General features: G+C 42.1%; 1 protein-coding gene across 3 annotated transcripts in view; it reads left to right on the top strand.

Annotated features, from left to right (window-relative positions):
* Positions 1 to 24,128, top strand: part of ZNF831 (zinc finger protein 831) — an 89,434-nt gene that overhangs the window by 29,817 nt on the left and 35,489 nt on the right. Inside the window, exons 2-5 of one of the 3 annotated variants that reach the window (XM_033962674.1) lie at positions 9,394 to 9,524; positions 11,146 to 11,294; positions 19,783 to 19,881; positions 22,160 to 22,329. In XM_033962674.1, coding sequence (XP_033818565.1) covers positions 9,394 to 9,524; positions 11,146 to 11,294; positions 19,783 to 19,881; positions 22,160 to 22,206 — 426 coding nt within the window. In that variant the 3' untranslated portion in view covers positions 22,207 to 22,329. Of the gene's footprint in view, positions 1 to 9,393; positions 9,525 to 11,145; positions 11,295 to 19,782; positions 19,882 to 22,159; positions 22,330 to 24,128 lie in introns of those variants that run through there. The other 2 variants (XM_033962673.1, XM_033962672.1) reach the window with 2 other exon arrangements.

Genomic DNA, 24,128 nt, shown 5'->3' with positions numbered 1-24,128 from the left:
CTGATGAAGGGTTCCACCCGAAACCGGTTGATCCAATGACTATTCTGGTCTCCTGCAATTTTCATTGACTTCATTTGGCTCGTTTTAAAAGCTAAGTTGGCTGTGGTTTCATTTTATATCTTGGGGATCAGGCTGGGGAGGACTTTATGAGTGGGTTTTCAGTTTGTTCACTCTTTCACTAGTTCACAGTTTGTGACTTATTTATTATATTAATTCTGCACTATTGATTTTGCACACCAGGGACGCCCGATGATGGTGTGCAGGTGGGGTGACTCACTTTCGCCTTTGTAAATGGAAGCGCTGGAGTTTGTTCTCCCGTCGCTAATAACCTCACACTGAGAGCGTCCCTATTTCTAAATTGACATTTGTTATTAGTGTGGTATGGTTTGCTGCAAGTGATTGGCTGATAGACCCACTCATAGAGTCCTTAATGACATTTTTGCCTCTCTTTTTGTATCTTTTTAAGCACCTTTTGGCAAACGTTGAGGAGTTTGCAATATTTGTAAGGCATGAGAGTATCTGAGGAGTTTCAAAACCACAGGTCTTGGAGGTTTAGATGGTAGAGGAGGGCCAGAGGGTACTCAGTGGACTCTTTCTATTTCTAGAGCTGGTGAAAATTGTATATTTAAGAGGGATGGAAGGAGAGAATGCAAATAGGAGATGATATCTTTACCCTCAGCAGACTCCGGTAAACCAATGATACGCACGTTACTTCGTCTCATACGATTAGACATATCATCCAGGTCTCTCTGCATAAGATCCATTTTGCGGAGACCACGTTGTATATCAAAGAATTGAGCGGTTAGTCGTTCTTCTGAGAGGTCCAAATGAGCTTCAAATTGTTTAAATTGGAGGGTAATATTGCTCAGCTCAGATTTTATATCAGCTGTCGCTGCCAGATTTTCGTGCATGAGACCCTGTAAAACTTGTAAATCATGATACAGGGAAGCGTCTGCCACGAGGAGCTTGGATGAGGCCTTGTCCGGGGACGGGGGCTCGTGCTTGGATCTTTTTGATGCATTTGGAGCGGCGTGAGAGCCAGACGCAGCTGCCCCGTCCGATTTGGGGGATTTCGTGGCCATCAGAGAAACGGAACAGGGATTAGCTGACCTGAATAAAGCGGTGAAGCAGGCAGGATGCCGTTAATTGTAATCGGGCTGGAGTGAGTGAGCAAGCTAAGCAGCCATCTCGAAGCCCCCATAATAAGAGGTTTTTGAGGATCAGTGATAGAAACTTGGAACCATGTAAGTCTTGATTAAGGTTCATTCCTGGTTATCAAGCAGGTTTCTGAGATCCTTTTCCTCTTATATAACCACTTATTGTACCTTGAAAGGTGGGATTGTATAGTTTGGATTTGGAGTATTCCGTAATGATTCCCCTATCATCTTCTGTTGATCAGTATTGGCCCTCTTTCTTCCCATTCCATCCAGCCTGAGCCTTCATCACTCCTTGATCCAGCATTTCCTTTTTGTGTCCACCAGTGTTACCATTCCACCTCTTTTCCAGGATCACCCTTCTGTGTGCTCTTCTCACCTATGCCCCTATTTCACTTCTTTTCCAGAATCTTCATTGTGTCGCTGTCCTTATCTTCCCCCCATGTTCACCATCTATCCTCTCAATGTCCCTATCTCCCCCCAACCCCCTTTTAGCAGCATAGTTTCTCTGTCTTTTTTACCTCCTTTTGTTCAGCAGTGCCTCCTCTCTTTGTCCCTATCGCCTCTCTCTTTTCAGCATTGCCCCATCTGTATCCCCATCAAACCTCAATTTTAGTATTATCCCCCTCTTGTGTGTCTATCTAGCCTCTTTCAGCATTGCCTCCCTCTATAAATCCATCTACTCCCCCCCCTTTTTTTCAGGATTGCTTCCTCTGTGTTCCTGTCTATCCCCCTTTCAGCATTTCCCCTCTGTATCCCTATGGCACCTTCTCTTTGTGTCACTGTTTTTCTCAATTTTCAGCTTATCCCCCCTTCCCTTGTTCCTGCACTCTGTAGCCAGTATCTTTCCATCCTCCCTCATCCCCCCAGCCCAGTATGACATCTTTCCCTCCTCTCTCTCTTTCTCTCTCCCTACCCCGTCACTCCCCAGAGAGTCCTGCATATGTCATTCTGTCCACCTGCTTCCCCCTCTCTTCCCTTGTTCCCACACCTCGTAGCCTTCCCCTAGCTGGTATGACATCTTTCCCTCTTTTATCTCTCTCTCTCTTTCTCCCCCCAAGTCCTACATCTGGCCCTCTCCCTTGCATCTGCTCCCTTCACCCGCACCACCCCTCCCCGCGGCCCTTTTTGGTGACTTGGCAGCTGCAGCAATTAAGATAGGCTGCTAGCGTCAGGGCCTTCCCTCTTGAAGTCTCGCCTGCTTTGTTTCAACTTCCTGTTTCCACATAGGCAGGACTCACCGAGGGAAGGCCCCCAAATCCAGCAGCTTGTCTTAATTGCTGCTACTGCTGAGTCGCCGAATAGGGCCAAGGTGAAGGGGGTGTTGGTGCAGGTACAAGGGAGAGGGCAAGATGAGAAGACTGCCGGAAGAGGAAGGCATTCCCGGAGCACAACGCCAACCCCGGGAACACCCAACTAATCCCCCCTTCTCCTAACCCCTCTTCCCCAAATCTCTAACCCTGCCTACCAAAAAGAAAACACCTCCCAAACTACCCAAGGTTATCGAGCATGAGATGATAGAGGACCTCCCAAAATATTCCCCCTAAACTCAGATCACCAATAGTCCAGAGCCAAAATAGGCAACTGCTCCCAACCCCTAAAAAACCCTCAAAGAACCACCCTTCCTTAGCAGACCCAGTTACCTCCAGCTCAGACTGCCAACCCTAACACCTCTTCAGTATGATGAATGAGGAAAACCCATTATAGTGCATACACAAATAGGGGCTAAAACAGCAAACTAGAAGGAGCACAAATAGAAATTTAGGCAATCATAATACAATACTCCCCTGAAATAGAAAAAATAAAGAAAATAGAAGAATGGTGCCCAATACTGCTAAAAAATAAATAAAGGATACGGCACCTGTGATCAACAAATCTATCTAATCTGCACATAAAGTAAACATATATTGAAGTGGTAATACAGAAGCCAGTTGTACCAGAGGATTTATTCCCAAACAAACCCATGCAGACATGTGCATTGGTTTTAAGTCGCAAATTATCAACATAAGGAGGGCCATTTTCAATAGTGCATCTAAGTCTGACTTTGGATGTCCTGAGAAGTGCTTCCAAAATTTGGATGCTAAAAACATCCATTTTTTTAAACTTCTAGTCCATCTTTTTTTCCCCCCCCCCAAATTGCCTATTTGGACTTCTTGGCTGTGAGGACGTTCAACCTTAAGATACCTAAATTTTGGCTATTTTTGACCACAAAAACATCCAAGCTCAATACATCCAAATTTAGACTATTTGGACGTGGGATGGGCTAGCATTGTAATGGACTGGCAACACAGACATGCCAACTGGGGCACTGCTGTGAACTTCACATAAAGGGTGCTAGAAGTACATCTCACCATAGCCCCCTTTTAATGCATGATTAGCCCTCCAAAACTTCCCCATTCAGATCTTTGTGGGGTGGGAGGGAGTTAGTGACCACTTGTGGTCACCTGGCCAGTTTGGATACCTTTTCGGCACTTAGATGCTTTTAAAACAGATCTAGCTCACAACATCTAAGTTCTGTCCAGGATGTCTTGGGAAGTGTTCAATTATCACTGCAAGATGTCGCAAGCATGCTCAAAGCTCACCAGGAACACGCCTCCAACATGTCTGTCTTGAATTTTGGACGCATGGCGGCTAGGACACCTTGCAAGTGCCGGTTTATGCCCTTGTTTGGGTGTCTGCATTTTTGAAAATGAGACCCAAGGTCCAAACCTGTAAAAATAAGATTAAAAAAAAAAAAGTTCACACAACCCATGACTAGGGTTCCAATGTTTTCAATCCACAGACACTGTGATGTTGTTGCAAACCATCCTTCATTCACTAATAGATATTTAATAAAGAAAAAATATTGCACACAGTCATTATATCGTCAGGCAAATAGCAAGAGTGTCACTAGCATATCAAGAACTTAAACCAAAAGTGGCAGAGGTAGCTTCAATACCATATTCTAAACCTTCCATTGGCTCCAGTCAATGCAGAAGCAGAATTCATTGCATCAATCTGGACAACCCAACACCCAGTCAGAAGGAAATATCTCCAAGTCATAACTGAATCCTATAATGAAGCATGAAAGCCCCCTTGTCCTTGATGACAAATGTCTCAGAAATTCTTGGGCAGCTTGCACAGTGTCAAAATATTGTTTATCCCTGGTTGAGCTGGAGCTTGGCTGGGTACCACAAGAAAAATTTAATTTCCTTTTGAAAGAGTTGTGTGCAGATGGGGGAAAATTCTCTTTGCTAAGCTGATACTTTAGCAGAATAGTCCTGAAAACACAAAATCTGTTTTCCTTGATATTCCAGATGCTTTTCCCTGCCAAAACTAATAGAATTGCAGCTTTATGTGCAAAATTTAACAGGTAAAAATAACAACCCCTGAGCACCACCATCCCAATCAGTGAACTCTCTCAATACACAAAGGCCTAGCATAGGAGGCTAGTGATAATTCCCTGGTTAGCAAACCTTAAAGAAATCCACACAGCCCCTGATCAGTTACCGATTCAGGATCGTCCACTAGGTGAAGATTGCTCCTTTCCGAGTCCGATTCTCAAGATCATTGAGTTTTCCCTCTGCTGCCTCAAGCTGTTTCTATAGTGCAGCTCTTTCTCTGCTGACCTCCAGCGCACCATTCTCCAATTTGGCCACATGGACCTGGAATGCCCCGATGTCCGTATGAAGAGAATCTATTTTTTTCTCCAAGGACTCCATCTTGTCAAATAGCAGCTGAAATATTTTAACCCAGGAATGTTCCACAAGTGCTGCAACCTCCTGTGGATCTTCTCTTGCCCAAACTGATCCAATCAAGGTCTCCTGTGAGCATGCCTCATCTGCGATCTTTGTGTCCACCTCGTTAAGGAAGCTTGGATGCCATCCAAAAAGGTAGATGCAAATGAGGAAATCTCCAAGACATCTCTCACCATCTTCCCCTCCATATTTTACTGAAAGGTTTAATTATTGCTGTCTGTGAAGAGGCTGATTGGCGATCTGGAGCTAAGGAGCCAACCTCCTGCTCATCCTCATAATTGCACCGGAAGGCCCTTCACATATTTTTTGTTCTCTGCTGATCACCCAATCTGATCTTTCTTCCTTCTGTCTGGAAAATCATCACTTGAAGTTGAATCCTTCCAAATCCAAAGCTTTGTGGATAGCAGGACATTTGCCCAGTCCAACAGTAGATCCCCTTTTATTAGAGTATATTTTGCCTTTACGCATGTCCATTGAAATACTGGGAATGACTGTACTTTTGAGCTACATCTTGCCTTTTTATTTAGTGGTTGTTTTTTTGCTCTATGCCACATTAGGTCAGTTTAACCCTATGTGGAAAAATCACCTATACACAAATTGACCCATGCTTTGGTTTTGAGAAGACTAGATTATACAAATTCTTTATACAGTATAATGGCCTTCCTAATTATTTAGTGAACAGACTCCAGATGATTCCACTTGATTCCATGTGCCTATTGTAGGAAATTTTATCCCCTAAAGTGTTTTATTCAGGTCAACCCCAGTATTTGGCCAAACTTCTGATTCCCTATTGCCCTTTGAGGTATTTGAGATCTTAAAATCAGGACGAATTAGTTATACAACCTCTGTCTGCAACTAAGTTTGACTCCACTCGGGGGGGTCTGCTTTTTAGTATATTGCTCCAGGACTATGGAATTCCCTTCCTGCCCATCGACTAAACAACAATCTTGAAACCTTTAAGAAGGGTCTAAAAAGCTGTTTTTTAACTTTAGCTTTTTCTTAATTCTTAAGGGTCCTTTTATCAAGGCGCGGTAGGCGGTTAACGCGCGGAATACCACGCGTTCAACCGCCTGCCGCGCTAGTCGCTTGACGAGGCGTTAGTTTTTTGGCTTGCCGCGGGGGTTAGCACGTGATGAAATGTCCGACACGCTAACCCCCTTAGCGCGCCTTGATAAAAGGAGCCCTTAGTGTGTTTGTTTTCAGGTTGGTTATGGTTCTCTACCCTTTTAGGTTCTATTTCTTTTAGAATTTATAAATTGTTTCTGTGATTTTATTGTTTTTTTAAATAATTAGTTAGTTTTGGGACTAAATCATTGTATTGTTAATCACTTTGTTGGATTTTTTTCTCTAATCAAGTTTCAAGTTTATTAAAATATTTGTTTGACCGCTTAATCAAATTTCTAGGCGGTTAACATAATAAAATTACATAAAACAAATTAAACAGTTACATTGAGACGTATATTAAAACAGGGAAAATAAGTGACTTACACAGACATACGGCAACAAAAGGGCAGATATAAGAACATAAGAAGTTGCCACCACTGGGTCAGAACTGAGGTCCATCGCACCCAGCGGTCCGCTCCTGCTGCGGCCCATCAGGTCTGTGACCTGTGAAGTGGTTCCTGACCATTTCTGTAACCTACCTCTACATCTATCTGATAAATAAAGCAAGCTCAAATAGAAGACCAAGATACTTCCTTTCAAAACTATATCTTTGGCAAGTTCTATTTTTTAATTTTTTGACAAATTGGTATAGAAACATAGACCATAACGGCAGAAAAGGGCTACGGCCCATCTAGTCTGCCCACACTAATGGCCCACCCCCTAACTACCTCCATGAAGAGATCCCACATGCCAATCCCATCTTTTCTTAAAATCTGGCACACTGCTGGCCTCAATTACCTGTTGTGGAAGATTATTCCAGCGATCCACCATCCTTTCGGTGAAGAAATATTTTCTGGTGTCACCATGAAATTTCCCACCCCTGATTTTCAACCCTGATTTTCAACCCTCTTGTTGCCATGGGTCCTTTAAGGAAAAAGAGATCCTCTTCCACCTCGATATTTACAACCCTGATGCAGTTAGGTTTTGGTTCAAGAAACTGCTGTGTACCATACTGTTGTGTCCATTGCCATCATTCTTCCACCTCCGTGTTGACCACTGTCGGAGGTCTGAGTCAACATTAGGATGCCGGGTGGTCAAAGAGAGGTTGAGGGATGTCTGTTTTCACACAAGAGGATCAATTATGGAATAAGTTGCTCTAGCACATGGTACTGGCTGCTAGTCTTAAGGGATTTTTTTCATTTGTTTACTAACTCAGCTGAGACAGAATGAGGGAGCTCTTGAGTTACATAATGCTGGATCGTACCCCGAGTCCCTATATTCTATATTCTCATGAGATTCTCAGAGAGGGCAGGAGCCAGAAGGCCTTGAGCATGCGCAGATGCTCGACCCTGTAGTGTCCCAATGTAGAACATCGGTGGCAGGCTCTTTCAGCACCAGCGCATGTCTGGTAAACACAGAGCCGGTCAGTGGGGGGGAGAAAGATGTGGACAGTAGCGCTAATCATCTTGGGCACCAAGGGAGGAGAGCATCGCCAGTGGCCTTGGGTATGTGTGCTGGAGTGGAGGTGCTGGTGGCCTCGGGTGGGGGGGGGCAAGTTTAGAGTAGGAGGACAGCAGCGACAGTGGTCTTCAGGGGAGCTCAAATATAAACCGAGACTCACATTTTTGACCCATTTTTTGGGCCAAAAATCTCAGTTTATATTCGAGTACTGTATATACAGTAGTTAGGCATATTTTTAATAGTAACTTTCAAGCAACCAGAAGCTACATTTATCCAGCATCTACCAATTCCCATGGGTGCTGGATAACTGAAAGTCAAACAGAATGTCATGAGCTTAGGTATAGAAGAGAGGTTAGTCAAGACATGGGCAAACTATGGCCCGCGGGCCATATCAGGCCTGTTTAATTTTTTAATCCGGCCTGCGGCCTTAGTTTGCCCATGTCTTCCTTGGCCCTTTCGCTGCCAAGCGCTGGGCGGCCCCGTTCTGCGGCAGTTTGTGTATGTGTGTGACTGAGTAAGAGAGAGGGAGGGAGTGTGCGCGAGCTGAGGAGTTCTGAGTCCTGCATACGTATGCATGCAAGAGAGAGAGAAGAGAGACTGTGCAGTTGCCCGGGCTATGGTGGGATCGCCTCACCTTAGGCTCTGGCCTTTAGGATTCAGTCTCAATGTTTTAGGCTTCGCACGTCTGCACGCTCTTTTGGGCGCGGTCAGTCACTCGCGTGCGTGCATCCCATGGGTTGGGGGGGCGGCGGCAGGGGGGAGGAAGAAGAAGAGGAGCCTCTGAGTACTGGAAGGCTGAATCTGAAGGAAAAGGAAGACATTACAGGTGAACATGAGTGACAGCCTTGGAGCCCTGATATTCCTTGTGGTGGTTGACCTGGCCATGATAAGTCTGAGCCCATGGATTGTTCAGGCATATGCTTTGAATTGTTGCCTAGTGGTTAGATTGGTAAATGTGTGGTATTGTATGTGATCACACACACATATACAAAAAGGTTGTTCCATGCTTCTAAAATGAATTTGCTACAAGATTCTATTCTAGTGCTGCAGTAATTTGTGTTAGGATACAGAATTTTCATGGCTGCCACATCCCAAGTGTTCGCATGTGCGTGTGAGAAAGGAACGGGGTATAATTGGCCTGAGGTGTTTGCTCTTAAACATATTCTTTGCTAATTCGAAATATATGCATTGTAATGCATTGAAACATGTGTTTCTAGGGATGTTGAATTAGTTGTTTTAGTTAATAATTTGTGGGCAACTTACCTGAGAATGTGTGAGAGGAAAAAAATCATCGAGCATTTTAAACGGTGAGTGGACCGGCGTGCTCCCCCGTGGGGGAGGGGGGCGTATCTTTTTCACGGGGGAGGGGGGTTGAAGAAGGGAATAATGAATCTCATCAAAAACAATAATAATAATCGTTTTTTTTTAAATCCCAAATTCCTCTTTGCCTACAGCGTTTGTAAAGTGTCGATGTGAGGCGCGGGGAGCGAGAGGGAAAGGCTTGCAGAAATGGCACCGTGGGTCGCTGTCCCTGATCGCCTGGCCCCTCTGTCAAATTTAAGAACCCATTCTGGCCCATGAGTCAAAAAGTTTGCCCATCCCTGGGTTAGTCAAAGAATATTTATTATAGCAGCCAAGGAGGTTCACCCCTTATTCAGTGCTTCCCTGACCCAGGACCTCTAGGAACTCCAACCGCAAGTGGGAAAGGGAGCATGATGAGATAAATACATTGCACATGCTCTGCTTCTGATCTCTATACTTCTCCTGCTGATTTCAGGAACTGGAAACTGGGTGAGTTGGGCCTTTGGTGAGACACAATTTGGAAATGCTTATGATCTCCTATTTATTACTGTATTGCAACTTAGTCCCAGATAAATTAGATAAACATGTATGGTCTGATCGTTCCTGTGTGCTAAAATTTCATCTGTTACATTCAGCAGGCAAATCCAGTATCTATAACTGGGTCCTTTGCTAAGGGAAGAGAAATTCCTTGTAGAAATGAAAAACTGGCAGGGAACAAAGTCAGCGGGGGTGATGACCTGCACGAAATTAAAGTCACCAAAAACCGGTGAGTGATAACATTTTTTATCATTACACCATTTAGTTAAAAAAAAATTGAAAGAATGATCTTAGACTAGGGGTCCCTTAGATTTTTCAATTGAGTAGCCATGTTGGACATTTCAAATTACTGAGAGGGCTGGATGGAGAAGAGACCCCTTTTGGAAAAGTCTGCTGAGTAGGGGGAGGGAGAGATAACATGTGGCCCTTTCAGTGAAATTTCAAATGTTGGAGAAAGCAGGAGACAGTCAGGGTTTTTTATTTTTTATTTTTTTTTAAATCTTTATTCATTTTTAAACTTATAATAAGTGTGATAACATATCCATACAAATAACCATAAATATATCACTTAATAATCATCAATGATACATATAATATTCTCTTATCTCCCCCCCTCTCCACCCTTATCTATCATATAATCAATACTTATACAACATGTAACAATAAAAATACCCTCCCACCCCATAATTGAACTTGTAAATTTAAGGGAAACAAGATTTTTCTAATCATTACAATACTTTGTTAATGGCTCCCAAATATCTTGAAATTTCCTGAAACACGCCAGATAACCCTGCCCTCAGTTTCTCTCCTAACTTGTCCAAGTAAGTGGTATATCAAATTCATTTAACATAATACTTATACTCTAATTTTTTAAATCCTGTGCAGGAGATCAAGCCTATTTTCAAAGGAAAATAAATTCTGTCAGCCATGTCGCCATTCTTGGTATGAAGTTTGTAAGTGCCAAAAGAGTGTGGAGTGTGGAGTTTTCAAAATAAAAGCTCCAACCTTGTATGTAGTACTTATCCTTGTGCCCCTGACACATTTGATCGAACTTCAGTTTCTTTGCTTATTGGAACAGTGAAGCTAGTTTTCACAGTGCCGTGTTACTCAGTCAGACATGTCAAGTTTAAGAACTCCAGCATTTCAGATGTGGTTAAACAAAGTTTTGGTCTGAGAGAGCTCTGTCCTTGTGTCGTGGCTTGTTAAGAAGCATTAATTGGCTTGTTATTCAGTTAAGGGGTGTGTGCCCAAATTTGCACGCACACATAGAGAATAACATGGGGACAAATTTTTTCCTGTCCCCGCAGGATCTCTTTATCCCCATCCTGTCCTCTATGCTTATGTCCTCTCCTGCAAGCTCTATCCTCATCTGCACAAGCCTTAAACACTTTAAAATCATAAGCGCTTGAGGCATGTGCGGTTAAGGCAGAGCTTGCAAGAATGGGACAGGGTCAGAACTCATGGGAACGGGATGGGAATATTGAGATCCCACCGGGACGGGGATAAATTTGTCCCCATGTCATTCATAGGGAGTGTGTGGTGCGGTGGTTAGAGCTACAGCCTTGGCACCCTGAGGTTGTGAGTTCAAGTTCAAATCCTGCCCTGGGCAAGTCACTTAATCCCCATTGCCCCAGGTACATTAGACAGAGTGGGAGCCCGCCGGGACAGGGAAAAATGCTTGAGTACCTGAATAATTTGTAATCCACACAGAATTGTAGGATATGTGGAATATAAATATATATATATTTTTTAAACACCATTTATAGCATTAGGGGGAAAATGTGTTATGAGGTTATGAGGTTTTCAGCCAGGTATACTTATTCCCTACATTTAATATCCTCTGTTCTTAGATACCGAGCTGAGAGTCCTGGGCCTGCTCATTTCAAGGCACATCGGCTGTGCAAACAGCAGTGGCTTCCGAGTAAGTGCAGCTTTCCAGCAATGCGATATGGGCAGAAGCAGGAAAGGCGATGCCACTTCCCAAAGTACCGAGCAACAGGTAAATTCTTTCAAGATCCTGCCTTCCTTGATGCTTGTGATTAACAACAGTTAATTTGTTGCCGAATTCCGCATAGGTCACTCAAAGTTGGGTATGCAAGTTCTAATTACCTAATTAGGTGCTAACAATTAATTCAAGGTTTCAAGGTTTTATTAAAAATTTGATTAATCACCTATTAATATTCTAGGCGACATACAATACAATTAAAATGAGAGGAGCAAAATTAAAATAATTAACAAGAACCAAAGCATGGACAAGACCAACAGATAAACAGAAAACAAGAAGGCAGAAGGTGAAATACAATATTATCAAAAAAGAAAACAGTTAAGGGCATCACAAAAGCGTAGGGTAAGGTTAGTGGAGAGCTGCCTTTTTAAAGATTGTGAAAGAGTCCTGAGTTATGGCGTAAAAGCATCTCTATAGAGGAAGCTTTATAATGCTCCTTTAAATTTATCAATGTTTGATTCCTCCCTCTAATAAGAGGGCAGGGAGTTCCAAACTTGCGGTTCTGTAACAGCAAATGAAGTGGTACGTTGCATATGAAAACTTTTGAGGATGGGAACAAAAGGTAAATTTTGAGAAGAGGATCTTGGAATTGTAGCCAGAGTGTGCGGAATCAATAGCTTATGAATAAAAGCTGGCTGTCTAGATTTAAGCACTTTGAAAGTGAGGAGGGTGATTTTGAAAGTGATACGATGTGGGATGGGAAGCCAGCGTGCGTTTTTTTAATAATGGGGTGATGTGATCATATTTTTTTTTTTGCATTGCTAATCATTTTGCTAGCGGTATTTTGAGTGAGTTGTAGCCGTCTGATTTCCTTTTGCATAATTCCTTTATAGAGGGATTTGCAATAATCAATTGTAGCAATAACTAGCAAGTGAATTAGAATATTTAGCAAAGAGGTTTCCAGGAAGCTAGAAAGAGTCGAATTTTGTAAAAGCAGTGAGAGGGAGAGTGTGGCGCAGTGGTTAAAGCTACAGCCTCAGCACCCTGAGGTTGTGGGTTCAAACCCATGCTGCTCCTTGTGACCCTGGGCAAGTCACTTACTGTAAACCCTCCATTGCCCCAAGTACATTAGGTAGATTGTGAACCTGCTGGGACAGACAGGGGAACATGCTTAAGTACTTGAATAAATTCATGTAAACCGTTCTGAGATCCCTTGGGAGAACGGTATAGAAAATTGAATAAATAAATAAATAAGTTTCTGACCACGTCATTGATTTGTTGATGATAATTGAGCTTGCTTTCAATGACCACACCCTGGATTTTTGTTGCGGATATCTTGGTGATTGGCGACCTGTCGATGCAGATTGAGGCTGACAATTGGACATGGTATGCCTTCCTTCCAGGGAAAGAGTAGGCACTTTGTTCTGGATGTGCTTAAGGACAGCATATTGTCTCCGAGCCAGTTTTTGATCTTAGTTTAGAGTTAGTGGCTTGAATTTCAGTAAGGTTTGTGGGATCTAAAGGATGAAACAGTTGAATGTCATTGGCATAGGCATAGGATGTAAAGCCTATAGATTGGCGTAATGTCAGAAGTGGGGCCAGATATATATTAAATAACAGTGGTGATAAAATTGAGCCCTGTGGAATGACGTAATTGGTAAGTACCATTAAACAATACTGTGTAAGTTCGATCTTTTTTTTTTTTTATTTATTATTTTCAACTTAAATTTCAAGTATTACACTTGTACAGAAAGCAAGAATAGGATAGATAAGCAATATAAATCTTAAATTAAACAAATATACTATTTATGCTCAAGTCCACAATTAGGATCCAAGAATTATAGAAAATTGGCGAAATTATCTAAAAAGAAAATTATAAAAGAAACTGAGAACTATAGCACTGAGATAGGGTCACAATATCCTAAATATAGGGCTCAAAGATTGTTAACATTCAGGTGAGACATAGCCACGAAATTTGTCAATTGTGATGGTTCAAAAAACACATATTTAAGAGTACGGTGATATACAATACATTTACACGGATGTCTCAAATAAAAGGTTGCCCCCAAAGATAAAACCCCAGGTTTCAAAAGAAGAAATTCACGGCGGCGCCTTTGCATCTCCCGTGCCAAATCTGGGAACATTTGTATTTTATAACCAAGAAAGCTTTTTTGTCTATTTTTAAAGAAAAGTTTTAACAACCATGTTTTATCAATTGGCAAAGCTAAAGTAATAATCATGGTGGCTGGTGATGCTAAATCCTTCTCAGATGTTTCTAAGATCTGTGATATATTTAGAAATTCTTGATCTGAAGGTTTTTCTTTTAGTTGTTGATTTTGTTCTTTATCAGGCAAATAATAAACTCGTGAAAATGGTGGTAATGAATCTTCGGGTATCTCTAAGCTCTCTACTAGATATCTCTTAAGCATATCTCTAGGTGTTACTAACTCAAGTCTTGGAAAGTTAATTAACCTTAAATTATTACTGCGTGAATTATTCTCAAGCATTTCAGTCTTCTTCCTTAGGCTAATATTGTCTTTAACTAAGGCCTCTTGAATTTGTTTCAATGATACAATTTCTTTTTCTATTTTTTGAACAGATGAGTTAGAAGTATTCGTTTCTTCTCTTAAATCCTTCAATTCCTTATCATGTTCCTTAATTTTCCCTTCAATTTGTTGAAGTGTAGGAGTAATATTTTTAACAAAACCAGCCATTAAGTCCCAGATAGAGTCTAAAGTCACTTCTGCAGGTTTAATCAATTCAGTTGAAATTTGTGTAAATGTAGAGTTCTCACCGTTCTGAAGTCCTTCGGGGGATGTCTTCAGCCCTTCCCCCTCATGTTGAGATGATATTCCCCCAGATATCTCCATGGGGGCCCTAGAAAAGTGGGCCCGAGCCTCCAAGCTCTCCAGTGGATCCTTACTTGCCTCTGGAGAGGAGAAAACCAATGAATCCGGGGTTTCCCCGCCCCTGGGAGAGCTGGTCGTCTGGGGTTGCGGGGGCGGTGCCCTAACGTCGGGGCTCAGTGTGGTGTCGGGCCCAGGAGCATCCACGTTGGTTTCGCCTCCCTGTGTTGTCAGCGGGCCGCCATCCGACATCGCTGCGACCTCCTGCATGCGCTGCAGTAAATCTTGAATATTCCCGAGACCCGGGGCTCCAGGACGCCGCGAGGCAGGAGCGGCACTCCGGCCCCGTCTCTTCGGCATCGCGGTAAGTAATTACCGTTAAGGAAATTGAAAAGGCACAATCCTGGGACACGCAGCTCAGCGCGTCCTGTCTCAGATCGCCATCTTGGATCTGCAAGTTCGATCTTTAAGATAGGAATAGAACCATTCAAGAGCATGTTCTTTGATACCTACCGCAGATAATCTGTTCAGGAGAAGTTGGTGATCTATAGTGTCAAAGGCAGCCGATAAATCTAGTGAAATAAGAATTATTGATTTGTGTTGATCAAGATAATATGAATTGAATTGGTCAAGCCAAGCAATGAATGTTCTGTGGAATGATGTTGCCGAAATCTAGTTTGGTTTGGATGAAGGATATTGGTTTTTTCGATGAAACTTAGGATTTGATTACACTATCTTCTCAGTTAGTTTAGCAAAAAAATGGCAAGTTCGCGAAGGGTCAAAAGTTGCTACAGTCCTGATTTGATGATTTGGGATTTTTAATGGTGGGATGGATGGTTGCATGTTTCCAATCCCTGGGAAAGAGTGGAATACTTAGACAAACACTTAATTGGCAGTAATTAGGAGTTACTTATGGATCGGTCCTATGTCCTATTCTATGACATGCGTACCTAAATTTCATAGTGTGCAACTCCAAAGGAAGTGTGGTCATGGGAGGGGCATGAGCAGGTCAGGGGCGTTCCCAGAATTTAGACACAATGTTATTTATTTATTTATATTATAGTTTATAGTTTATTATTTATATTCCTCCTTTATACAAGGTGGATTACAACCAAACATACACAATTTAAAAAATAACAAAACAAACATGTCAAAAAACATCAAAATTGCCAATTCATATTACTTTATTTACTTTAAATGCCACTTAAACCAAAGTGGCTCATATTAAAATGCACAAAATCATATCACAGTCAGAACTCACTTCACTAAAGCAACAATAGTCTTATCGTACCAGATATCTAATATCCAGCATAGCTTAAAAATTTCAGAGCATCACGAGCTAAAAAAAAAAAAAAGCATTGGTAAATAAATAGGTCTTCAGCACCCTTTTGAACTGTCACAAAGAGGTACAAAAATGCACTTGCCCCGGCAAGCTGTTCCAAAGCTGTGGACCTGCAATAGAAAAAGCGTGGGATAAAGTGTGTGCACAGTGAACTTAACATAGGTCCGGTACTTCCACCTGTCTGGTTGCCACAGATTGCAAACTCTGCACCAGTTTATGAAGCTGAACTAATGCTTCTAAACAAGTAGGAGATGACAAGAACAGACACTGATAAATCTGCACAACAACGTTAAATTGAATGCGAAAAGCCGCCAGTAGCCAATGAAGCTAGTACAATTTTGATTAAATGATCAAACCGACTGCTACCTAAGATTACCCTAGCTGCTGAATTGTGGACAAGCTGTAGTGCTTTCAATTTCAGTTTTCCCATCCCCAAATAGAGCATCCGCTATAATAATACCCTTAGCACGCTTTCACACTTCAAACTTGGTGGGTCCGCGATCCGTGGTGCCGTGCCCGCGCATGCGCAGTGCCTGCCTCAGCTGATTTCCTGATCTCTGACGCCAGCTGACTTCTGATTACAGTGTGCTTGCCGGCTTCCCGACCCTGTTCCTATAAAACTGGAGAGTGGGGAGGGAGGAGAAGCGAAGCTGATAAGCACAGTGTTAGAGCCCTTGGAGCATGGCTTCCTGGCTAGGGCGCCATTGGCGGAAGATGAAGCAGGGAGGGAGGCTTCAACTCGCTGCTCCTGTTTTGCTTCAGCCCTTCCTCGCTGCTGGGTCCTGCCTTCGCGGAAACACGAAGCAAGCAGGAGCAGCGAGTTGTGAATGCTGCGCTGCCGACAGCTGTGTGAGACCCGGAAGGGGGGGAAGAGAGAATGAGAAATGCTGCCAATGGCTGTGTGAGACCACAGAAGGAATGCTGTTGCAGCACCCTTTGGGGGAGACAGAGTGAAAGAAGGAGAAGGAAGACCAGGGAAGGGGGGGGAAGAAAAACGCTGCTGTTGCTTAGAAATTTGAGTAAGCGATTAATCAAATATACAATAAACTTGAAAAGGAAGGGAGAAGAGCTACTGCTGGACAGGGGGAGCAGGAAGCAAAGAAAGAAAGAAAGAAAGAATGGCCTCAGTGCCCCATTGTGCTAAAAGTTTACACATCTATTCTAGCACCCATTAATGTAACGGGCTTAAACACTAGTGTTACTACAATCCAACTTACTAAGGGCTAGATTCACAAAGCAAACCGATTGTGAACCGATCAGTTTGCGACCCCTTAGCGACCCCGGCCCGATTCACTTTCCTGTCTTCCAACCATCCTCCAATCCGCGCATGCAAATGAGGGCAAGGCCATGCAAATGTAGGCAGAGACACGATTTCCTATCCGACTGTGCTCGCAAAAAGCGACTGCTCAGGACCAGTCGCTGAAGCCCTTTGCGACTGCCCTGCCTTCTGCAGCCCTGCTCTCTGCCCAGTCAGCCCCGATCTCTTGCTGCCCCAAATGCCTCCTGCAGCCCCGAACACACCTGCCTTCCAGCCCCGAACACGTCTGCCTCCCTGCCCCAACTCTTCCACCCTTCCCCACACTGCAAGCCCGTGGTTTTAAGCCGCAGGCTTAAGCGGGTTAAAACCACGGTCTCCCAAAAGTTCCTCAATCGCCAAAAAAAAAAATCTATTGCACGCCCTGAGGTCCAGCAATAGCATTTTTGTAGGCTCTATCATTTCTAGCAAAACTGACGGAACGAATAGTATTTGAACAACTTTCTGATTTTGTAGAATCAACCAATGTTCTTCATCCAAATCAAACTGGATTTAGGAAAAATCATTCAACAGAATACTCATTGATTGGATTAACTACAAATATACATTATTATTTAGATCATCACAAGTCCATTATCCTTTTTTCGTTAGATTTGTCTGCCGCATTTGATACCGTTGATCACGAATTACTTCTCAAAAGATTGAAAGCCATTGGAATTTGCGATCAAATATTTGACTGGTTTAAATCATTTTTATTTAATCGTTCGTCGACAGTGACTTTTAATAATTCTAATTCTAAACCTTTTACTCTTAATTATGGTATCCCACAAGGATCCATTTTATCACCATTATTATTCAATATTTTCTTATCCCCCTTACTAATGTTATGTCAATCTATAGGATTTACTACTTTTAGTTACGCAGATGACATTCAAATTATTCATCCAATAGACCCAGAAAATAAAAAAGAATTACAACAAATTAATTTAAAACTAGAAAAAGTCCAACAATGGCTTACCTCTCACATGTTAGCCTTAAATATTCAAAAAACTAAAGCTTTACTATTTACTTGGAAGCAAAGAATTAATCTGTGTGCTCCTTTCATACTTGACAATACGCCTATTGAGATTGTATCATCTTTAAAAATCCTTGGTGTCATTATTGACAATAACCTTTCCTACCATGATCACATAAATAATACTGTTAGGTCATGCTTTTTTAGACTTCGTTTAATCAGATCAATCTCAAAGTTCTTAGAACCAAAATCTTTAAATATCCTACTTCACTCTTTAATCATCTCTAAACTTGATTATTGCAATTCTCTACTGCTAAATATAACTCAAAAAGAAAAGAAACGTTTACTTTTTATTCAAAACATTGCCGTTAAGCTAATTTATAAAGGTAAAAAAATATGATCACGTCACTCCCTTTCTGATTAAATCCCATTGGCTCCCCATTAATCATCGTATTACTTATAAAATCTTATTACTAACATTCAAAACTCTTGACACCAATGAACCCCAATTCATAAATAAAGTACTTATTCCATATAGTGCTTCACGTTCTCTACGATCAAACAATCATAAACTCTTAACGGTTCCCTCCTTAAAAGTTATTGGAACCCGCCGACAAGATATGTTCTCTGTATCAGCACCGCAACTTTGGAATTCATTACCTTTACAGTTAAGAAATGAAAATAACTTAAGCGATTTTAAAAAGAATTTAAAATGCTTTTTATTCAAGGATGCCTTTAACTTATAAATTATTTCTGAGCTCTCCCTCGTTCTCTTTTTTCTTTTCCATGCATCTTTTCTTAATTCCTTTTTTTCTTGATATCTTTTTCATTATTGTATAAATTTATTAGTACATTTGTTATGTAAATTTTTTTTTTTTAATTGTATTTATTGTATAAATTGTTAATTTTTAATATCGTATATGTCATTTCCTATTTTAATATTATGTTTAAATTTACATGTTACTTTTATATATTGTAATTCGCTTAGAAACAATTTAATTAAGCGATTAATCAAATATAAATAAAACTTGAAACTTGAAACTTTCTTGCGGCCCTGGCTGCGCTAAGAAGAAGAAGGAAAACAAAAACCCAATTCCGACGGCACGGAGGTCCCACACATGCTCAGACCATCTACAGATGGTCTGCGCATGCGCGGGAATTGCTATAGCGCAATCCGTGCCTGCAGATGGGGGCGTTTCTCCGACCGCCCTCATCTGCATGTTAAAATTTACTGAATTAGTCAGACCTTCCCGGATCGGGTCCGTATCAGGCCCGATGTGGCAGGCTTGTGAATCCTGCTCTAAGTACTAAAGCCTGTACCACTAATCTAAAATCAATGATGTGGAGCATAGATTTCAACCTCATCAACATTCTGAGATGTTATGGAATACCTGCATTTGCGCACCTACTGTATATTCTCAAATATAAACCTTTGACGTTAAAATGTTGAAATACAGTATTTTTACATCAACCAGACAGGACTTAAGAAAGGGTTTCCTATCATATTATAAACCATAACATTTACTTGTTTTGTTACCCTCTGATCATTCATCTCGCTCCATGTTTCTCACCCCCCCCACCTCTACCTTTTCCTTTGACATTCTAATTTTATGTTTCACATATATTCTTAATATATACATCATTTACTCATTTTTGATCTGAAGAAGAAATTATGACCTTTGAAAGCGAATAAAAAAATGTATTGTTTGTCTTATAAAAAAAGGTATTGTCCTATTTTCTTTCTTTCTGTTTATTACCTTTAAAAGTAGACTAACATGGCTACCACATCACTTCTGGCTGTGAACTCCTTCTGGAGCACTATAGAACAGTACTGCTTTGCTTGTACTGCAGAAAGGCAGACTTTCAAGTCCATGAGACCCTTTTACTTATTTGCTTTCATTACTGTTTAAGGAACTCTGGACCAGAGGTTTACACCAGAATGCCAAAGCAATCATACATTCATTTTTACTGAGCACAGCATGCCAGATATAGACCTAAGCATATTTTGGAGATGGAGCTGCAGAAGGAGACAGTGATGCCATCATGGCTGGTTATTTAGCATATTGATACTGTTTTTTTAACAGGAATGTTTTTTAAGAAGACTGTGGGGTACAGATGTAGCAAAAGGAAGTCTTCATCGGGTGTGGCCAAGATTGCCAATGCAAGAGGCCTGTGTGTTAAAGGTATGCTTTGCTTTAATGTAAAAGGGATTGATGGGGTGTGTGGGATCAGAGTGGTAAAACCAGGATCACACTGAGGTCTGTGTCAGTGGTGCGGCTGCACAAAGCGAAGGGCATAGGTGGGGGAACACCAAAATTGCTCCCCATCCATTGTCTCCTTTCCTTGACTGCGGCACAGTGAGCAGGGCAGAAGTGCCAGGGAGTGTGTCGCACAAGGGGCGATTCTGGCTTGGTATGGTTCTGGGTTTACAAGAGGATTATATTTGTTCCTGAGTTAGGAGGCCTGTGATAGGAAAAGGCCTGGGTGTGTATTTAATGCACAGCCCAATAATGAGTTTTCTTCTACTTTGCACTGTGGCTTGGCTATGTCTGTGGAAGGTCTATGCCTCACACAGCTGCTTCAAACTTATGTGCCTTCTCGTTCTTTGAGATCACAAGACAAGAGCTTTTTTTGGCTGTTCCCACTCTTCATTCTGTCACCAAAGTTGCAAATCGATCACGTATGTTCCAAGTAGCCGAACCTTTACTATGGAACTCTGTTCCAGATTCTATCTGTCTGACCTCTGATTTTTTGGCATTTTGGAAAAATTTGAAAACCTATTTTTTTTTTTAACTTGCCTTTTCAAATTTGGTTACTTTGTAATCTTGTAATTGCTTTGCTTTTTATTTTAAGGCATATGTGTAAGCTGTTTATTGTATGCTGTTATTTTAATAATTTGCTATGTTCTGTTCAATTATGTATGTAATGCTTTATTTTAATTATGTATGTATTGTTGTTATCCGCATAGATGGTTGATATGTGGGCTACAAGTGTTTTAAATAAATACATAAAATTAGGCATTCTGGAAACTGGAGTGTGTTATGCTATAAATTATTTGATTTACCGTATTTTTCACTCCATTAGACGTGCTTTTTCCCCCCAAAGTGGGTGGAAATAAGGGTGCGTCTTATGGAGCGAATGCCCAAAGCGCCCCCCCCCCCCAATTACCTTATTTTAATGCTGCCGCCCTCCCTCGCTGGACGCGGTGCCTTCCCTTGCTGAGAGCGACGCACAAGGCTGGTTGTCTGGTCCCTGCCGCTTCCCTGAGAACTGACGGCTGATGCGGCTGCCTCCTCTTCTGCTCTTTTGCGGCATAGCGGCACACCAGGCTGCCGTGAGAACTAAGTTTATTGCTTGCAGTTTCTTCAGTGCGTTTTAATAAATATTGAGCCCCAAGACGGGATGTCCCTGAAGCATTACATCCAGACAGACATTATTAGGATTAAAAACGGAGGTGAAAACTTGGGATGTGGAATTACTTTACTTTTTAGGCATTGAAACCGTGAAAAGTTCATAAAGAATGTAGCTTTCCCGACCAGTTAGATAATGTTTAATATGGGGGGGGGGGGATTATTTTTACAATTTTACTGAAGAAGATAAGAAGTTGTACCAATCAGTTCCAAACTGTGGACAAGATTTGTTTCTATTTTTAAGGTTAAAACAAATATGATGCAAAGCCTTTATGTTACTTTAAAAAATATTTTCATTAGCAAGAGAGGTAAGCGTTCTTAGAAACATTTGTTTGTAAGTAAACCAGTCTAGGAAATGGAAGGTAAACCTGATGTTTGGAAGGGTGAGATTTAAATCTGAGGCACAGATTCTAATTGTAAAACAAAAATGTTATGGAGCGAGGAATGTGTTTTTAGCTTGTTTTCAAAACCAGTGCACGCAGTTTAATGACATTTTCTTGGAACAGACTCGGTCCAGAGTTTTTCCAGCCCTGCCGTACAACAGAACATTTAAAATAATTGTTCTCCTCACGAGAAGGCTTGGTTCAGAGTAGAGAATGACACGGGGACAAATTTGTCCCTGTTCCCGCAGGAACTCAATTTCCCTGTTCCGTCCCTGTGAGTTCTGTCCCTGTCCTTGCCCCATTCTTGTAAGCTCTGCCTTAAACCACACAAACCTCAAGCACTTATGATTTTAAAGTGCTTGAGGCTTGCGCAGATGAGGACAGAGCTTGCAAGAATGGGGCAGGGACAGGAAAAGAACTTGTGGGGACAGAACGGGAAAATGAGTTCCCACAGGGACGGGGGGAAATTTTATCCCTGTGTCATTCTCTAGTTCAGAAATCTGTGTACCAATCAGGGCTGGTATTGTTAAGTAGGAAGCTGGATGTCTACTGGTCAGGGAGAAGGCATTTGTATATGTTATGTTTATCTCTGATTGTCTAAGTTCTGTCTCTGCTTCTCATCAGCCTAGACTACTGGCACTGGTTCAGGGCATAATTTTTTCTTCCAGATTGTGGGCTGAACCTGATTTCTTTCCATGGCTTGCCTTTGAATTAAAATCATTTTGATCTGCCTCTCCTGCCAGGGGAAGGAAGAAGATATATGTTCAGGATCTCGATTAATTATGTATGCTATTAACCAAATAAGGAAAATGATAAAAAAGGCAATAAATGAGCAATTTCAGAGATAAATCAAAATGCAGAAAACTGTTTTAATGTGTGGTCCTGCCTATCTGCTCTTACTTATGAGCTGAGTACACATGTCTGCAAATGTACTTGGAAATGCTGCTCTCTGATGTACCAGCAGGCTTACCGCAGCATGAGTAGCGCATGCAGAAGGTAAACCCTTATTTGCTGCGGTAAGAATACATTAATGCTTACTGCGGGTTAGTAAAAGAACTTCTGCGTGACATGGTTGGAAATTTGTTTAGATCCCTCAGGACACTAAGGGCTCCTTTTACTAGGGCTTTAACGCATGGAATAGTGCATGCTAGACCTTAACGCCAGCATTGAGCTGGTGTTAGTTCTAGAAAGCGTAGCGCATGGTAATTTCCTGCGTGCACTAAAAACGCTAGTGCACCTTAGTAAAAAGAGCTCTAAGCTATGCACTACTGCTGCCTCATGATCGGACAATGTAACCAGTGAGATCTGAGAAAAAACTACCCCAAATTCAGAACATAATTGAGACGTGTACCAAAAAGTAAAGTCATGCTCCCAGGGGTTTAACACCTGCCAAGTATCCACAGAGACTGATTGAGCTACCTGCTGTTTACTGCTATTTTCTGACTCCATCTGTCTTGCTGTGCCCGAAGCCCCCCGGTAATCTTTTTGGAGGGACGCTGTCACTGCTCTATCTCGGCCTGGACTATCTTTGGCCCCGCTCCCGGGTGACGTTACTCGGAGGTGTGAGGTGAAAAAGGCCGAGCCAGCGCCGGAGGCAATTAGTGCCTCCTTGTCATGCCGATGAAAAAGGAGCTCCTTAGGGCACTCCTTTGGGAGAACTTTGGGAGATTGTGGACTAGAGACTTTATTCTTGGGGTTTTCTTTTTTTTTTAATTCTCGTTCAAGTTTTCCCCTACGTTTTGATGGTGCTTCCTGTCTCGGAGGCTCCTGTGGCAGCAACAATGGACCTGGATTCTCCTTGAGATGAGGAAGTTTCAGCTAAAGAATCTGCGAGTTTGCCAACTACTGAATAGGAACGAAATCTCAACGGAGACATTTGGGAGGAGAGACAGCTCAGTGAGCAATTTAAAACTGTGCAAATGCAAAACTTTTCTTTGAATAAACCCCCTGAAGTTACTCTTGATGTTTTATGGGATTTAGTGGCAAGTTTGGGGAGATCTTTGTGTCCTCAAATTCAGAGTCTGGAAGGAAGATTTAAAAAAACAAGAAGATGAAGTGAAAGAATTAAGAGTTCAAATGGAATCTTAATATTTTGAGCCAATCAGGGTTTTAGGCCCCTCTCACTGCATCCAAGATGTAATGGGAGGGGGAAGGGCTGCCATTCTCAGCACGTGGCCCTGTTGGCAGGAGGGACTGGGCTTTCCTCCTGCCTATTTTGCAGCAGAAGATACGGGAGTGTCGGGTGATGTATGGGAGGGGTGTTCTATGATGCTGGGTGATGTGTGGGGGGGGTGTTCCTTGATTTTGGGTGGTGTGGGGTGATGTGGGGGACAGAAATGTTGAGGGATGGGTGATGGGGGGGCTAGAAATGTTGGGGGATTTTGAGGGGGAGGGGTGTAGGACCCCGCAGCTCTGCTGATCCTGGCAGGGGGAACCCCAATCAGCTGAGCTGTCAAGAATCTCTGATGAGGATTCCTCTACCGCGATCAGCTCATGGCAAGCCCTCAATGTGCTATTTGTGGGGGTCAGTGATCACTGGGGGAGTAAGGGGTATCATGCCTTAATCCCTCCAGTGGTCATCTAGTCAGTTTGGGCAGTTTTGGGGCTCTTAGACCAGGGGTCTCAAAGACCCTCCTT

The sequence above is a fragment of the Geotrypetes seraphini genome, chromosome 11, assembly GCF_902459505.1.
Source record: "Geotrypetes seraphini chromosome 11, aGeoSer1.1, whole genome shotgun sequence".
Lineage (NCBI taxonomy): Eukaryota > Metazoa > Chordata > Amphibia > Gymnophiona > Dermophiidae > Geotrypetes > Geotrypetes seraphini.
Note: the sequence above shows the minus strand (reverse complement) of the source record. Positions and strands in the feature narration are given on the sequence as shown.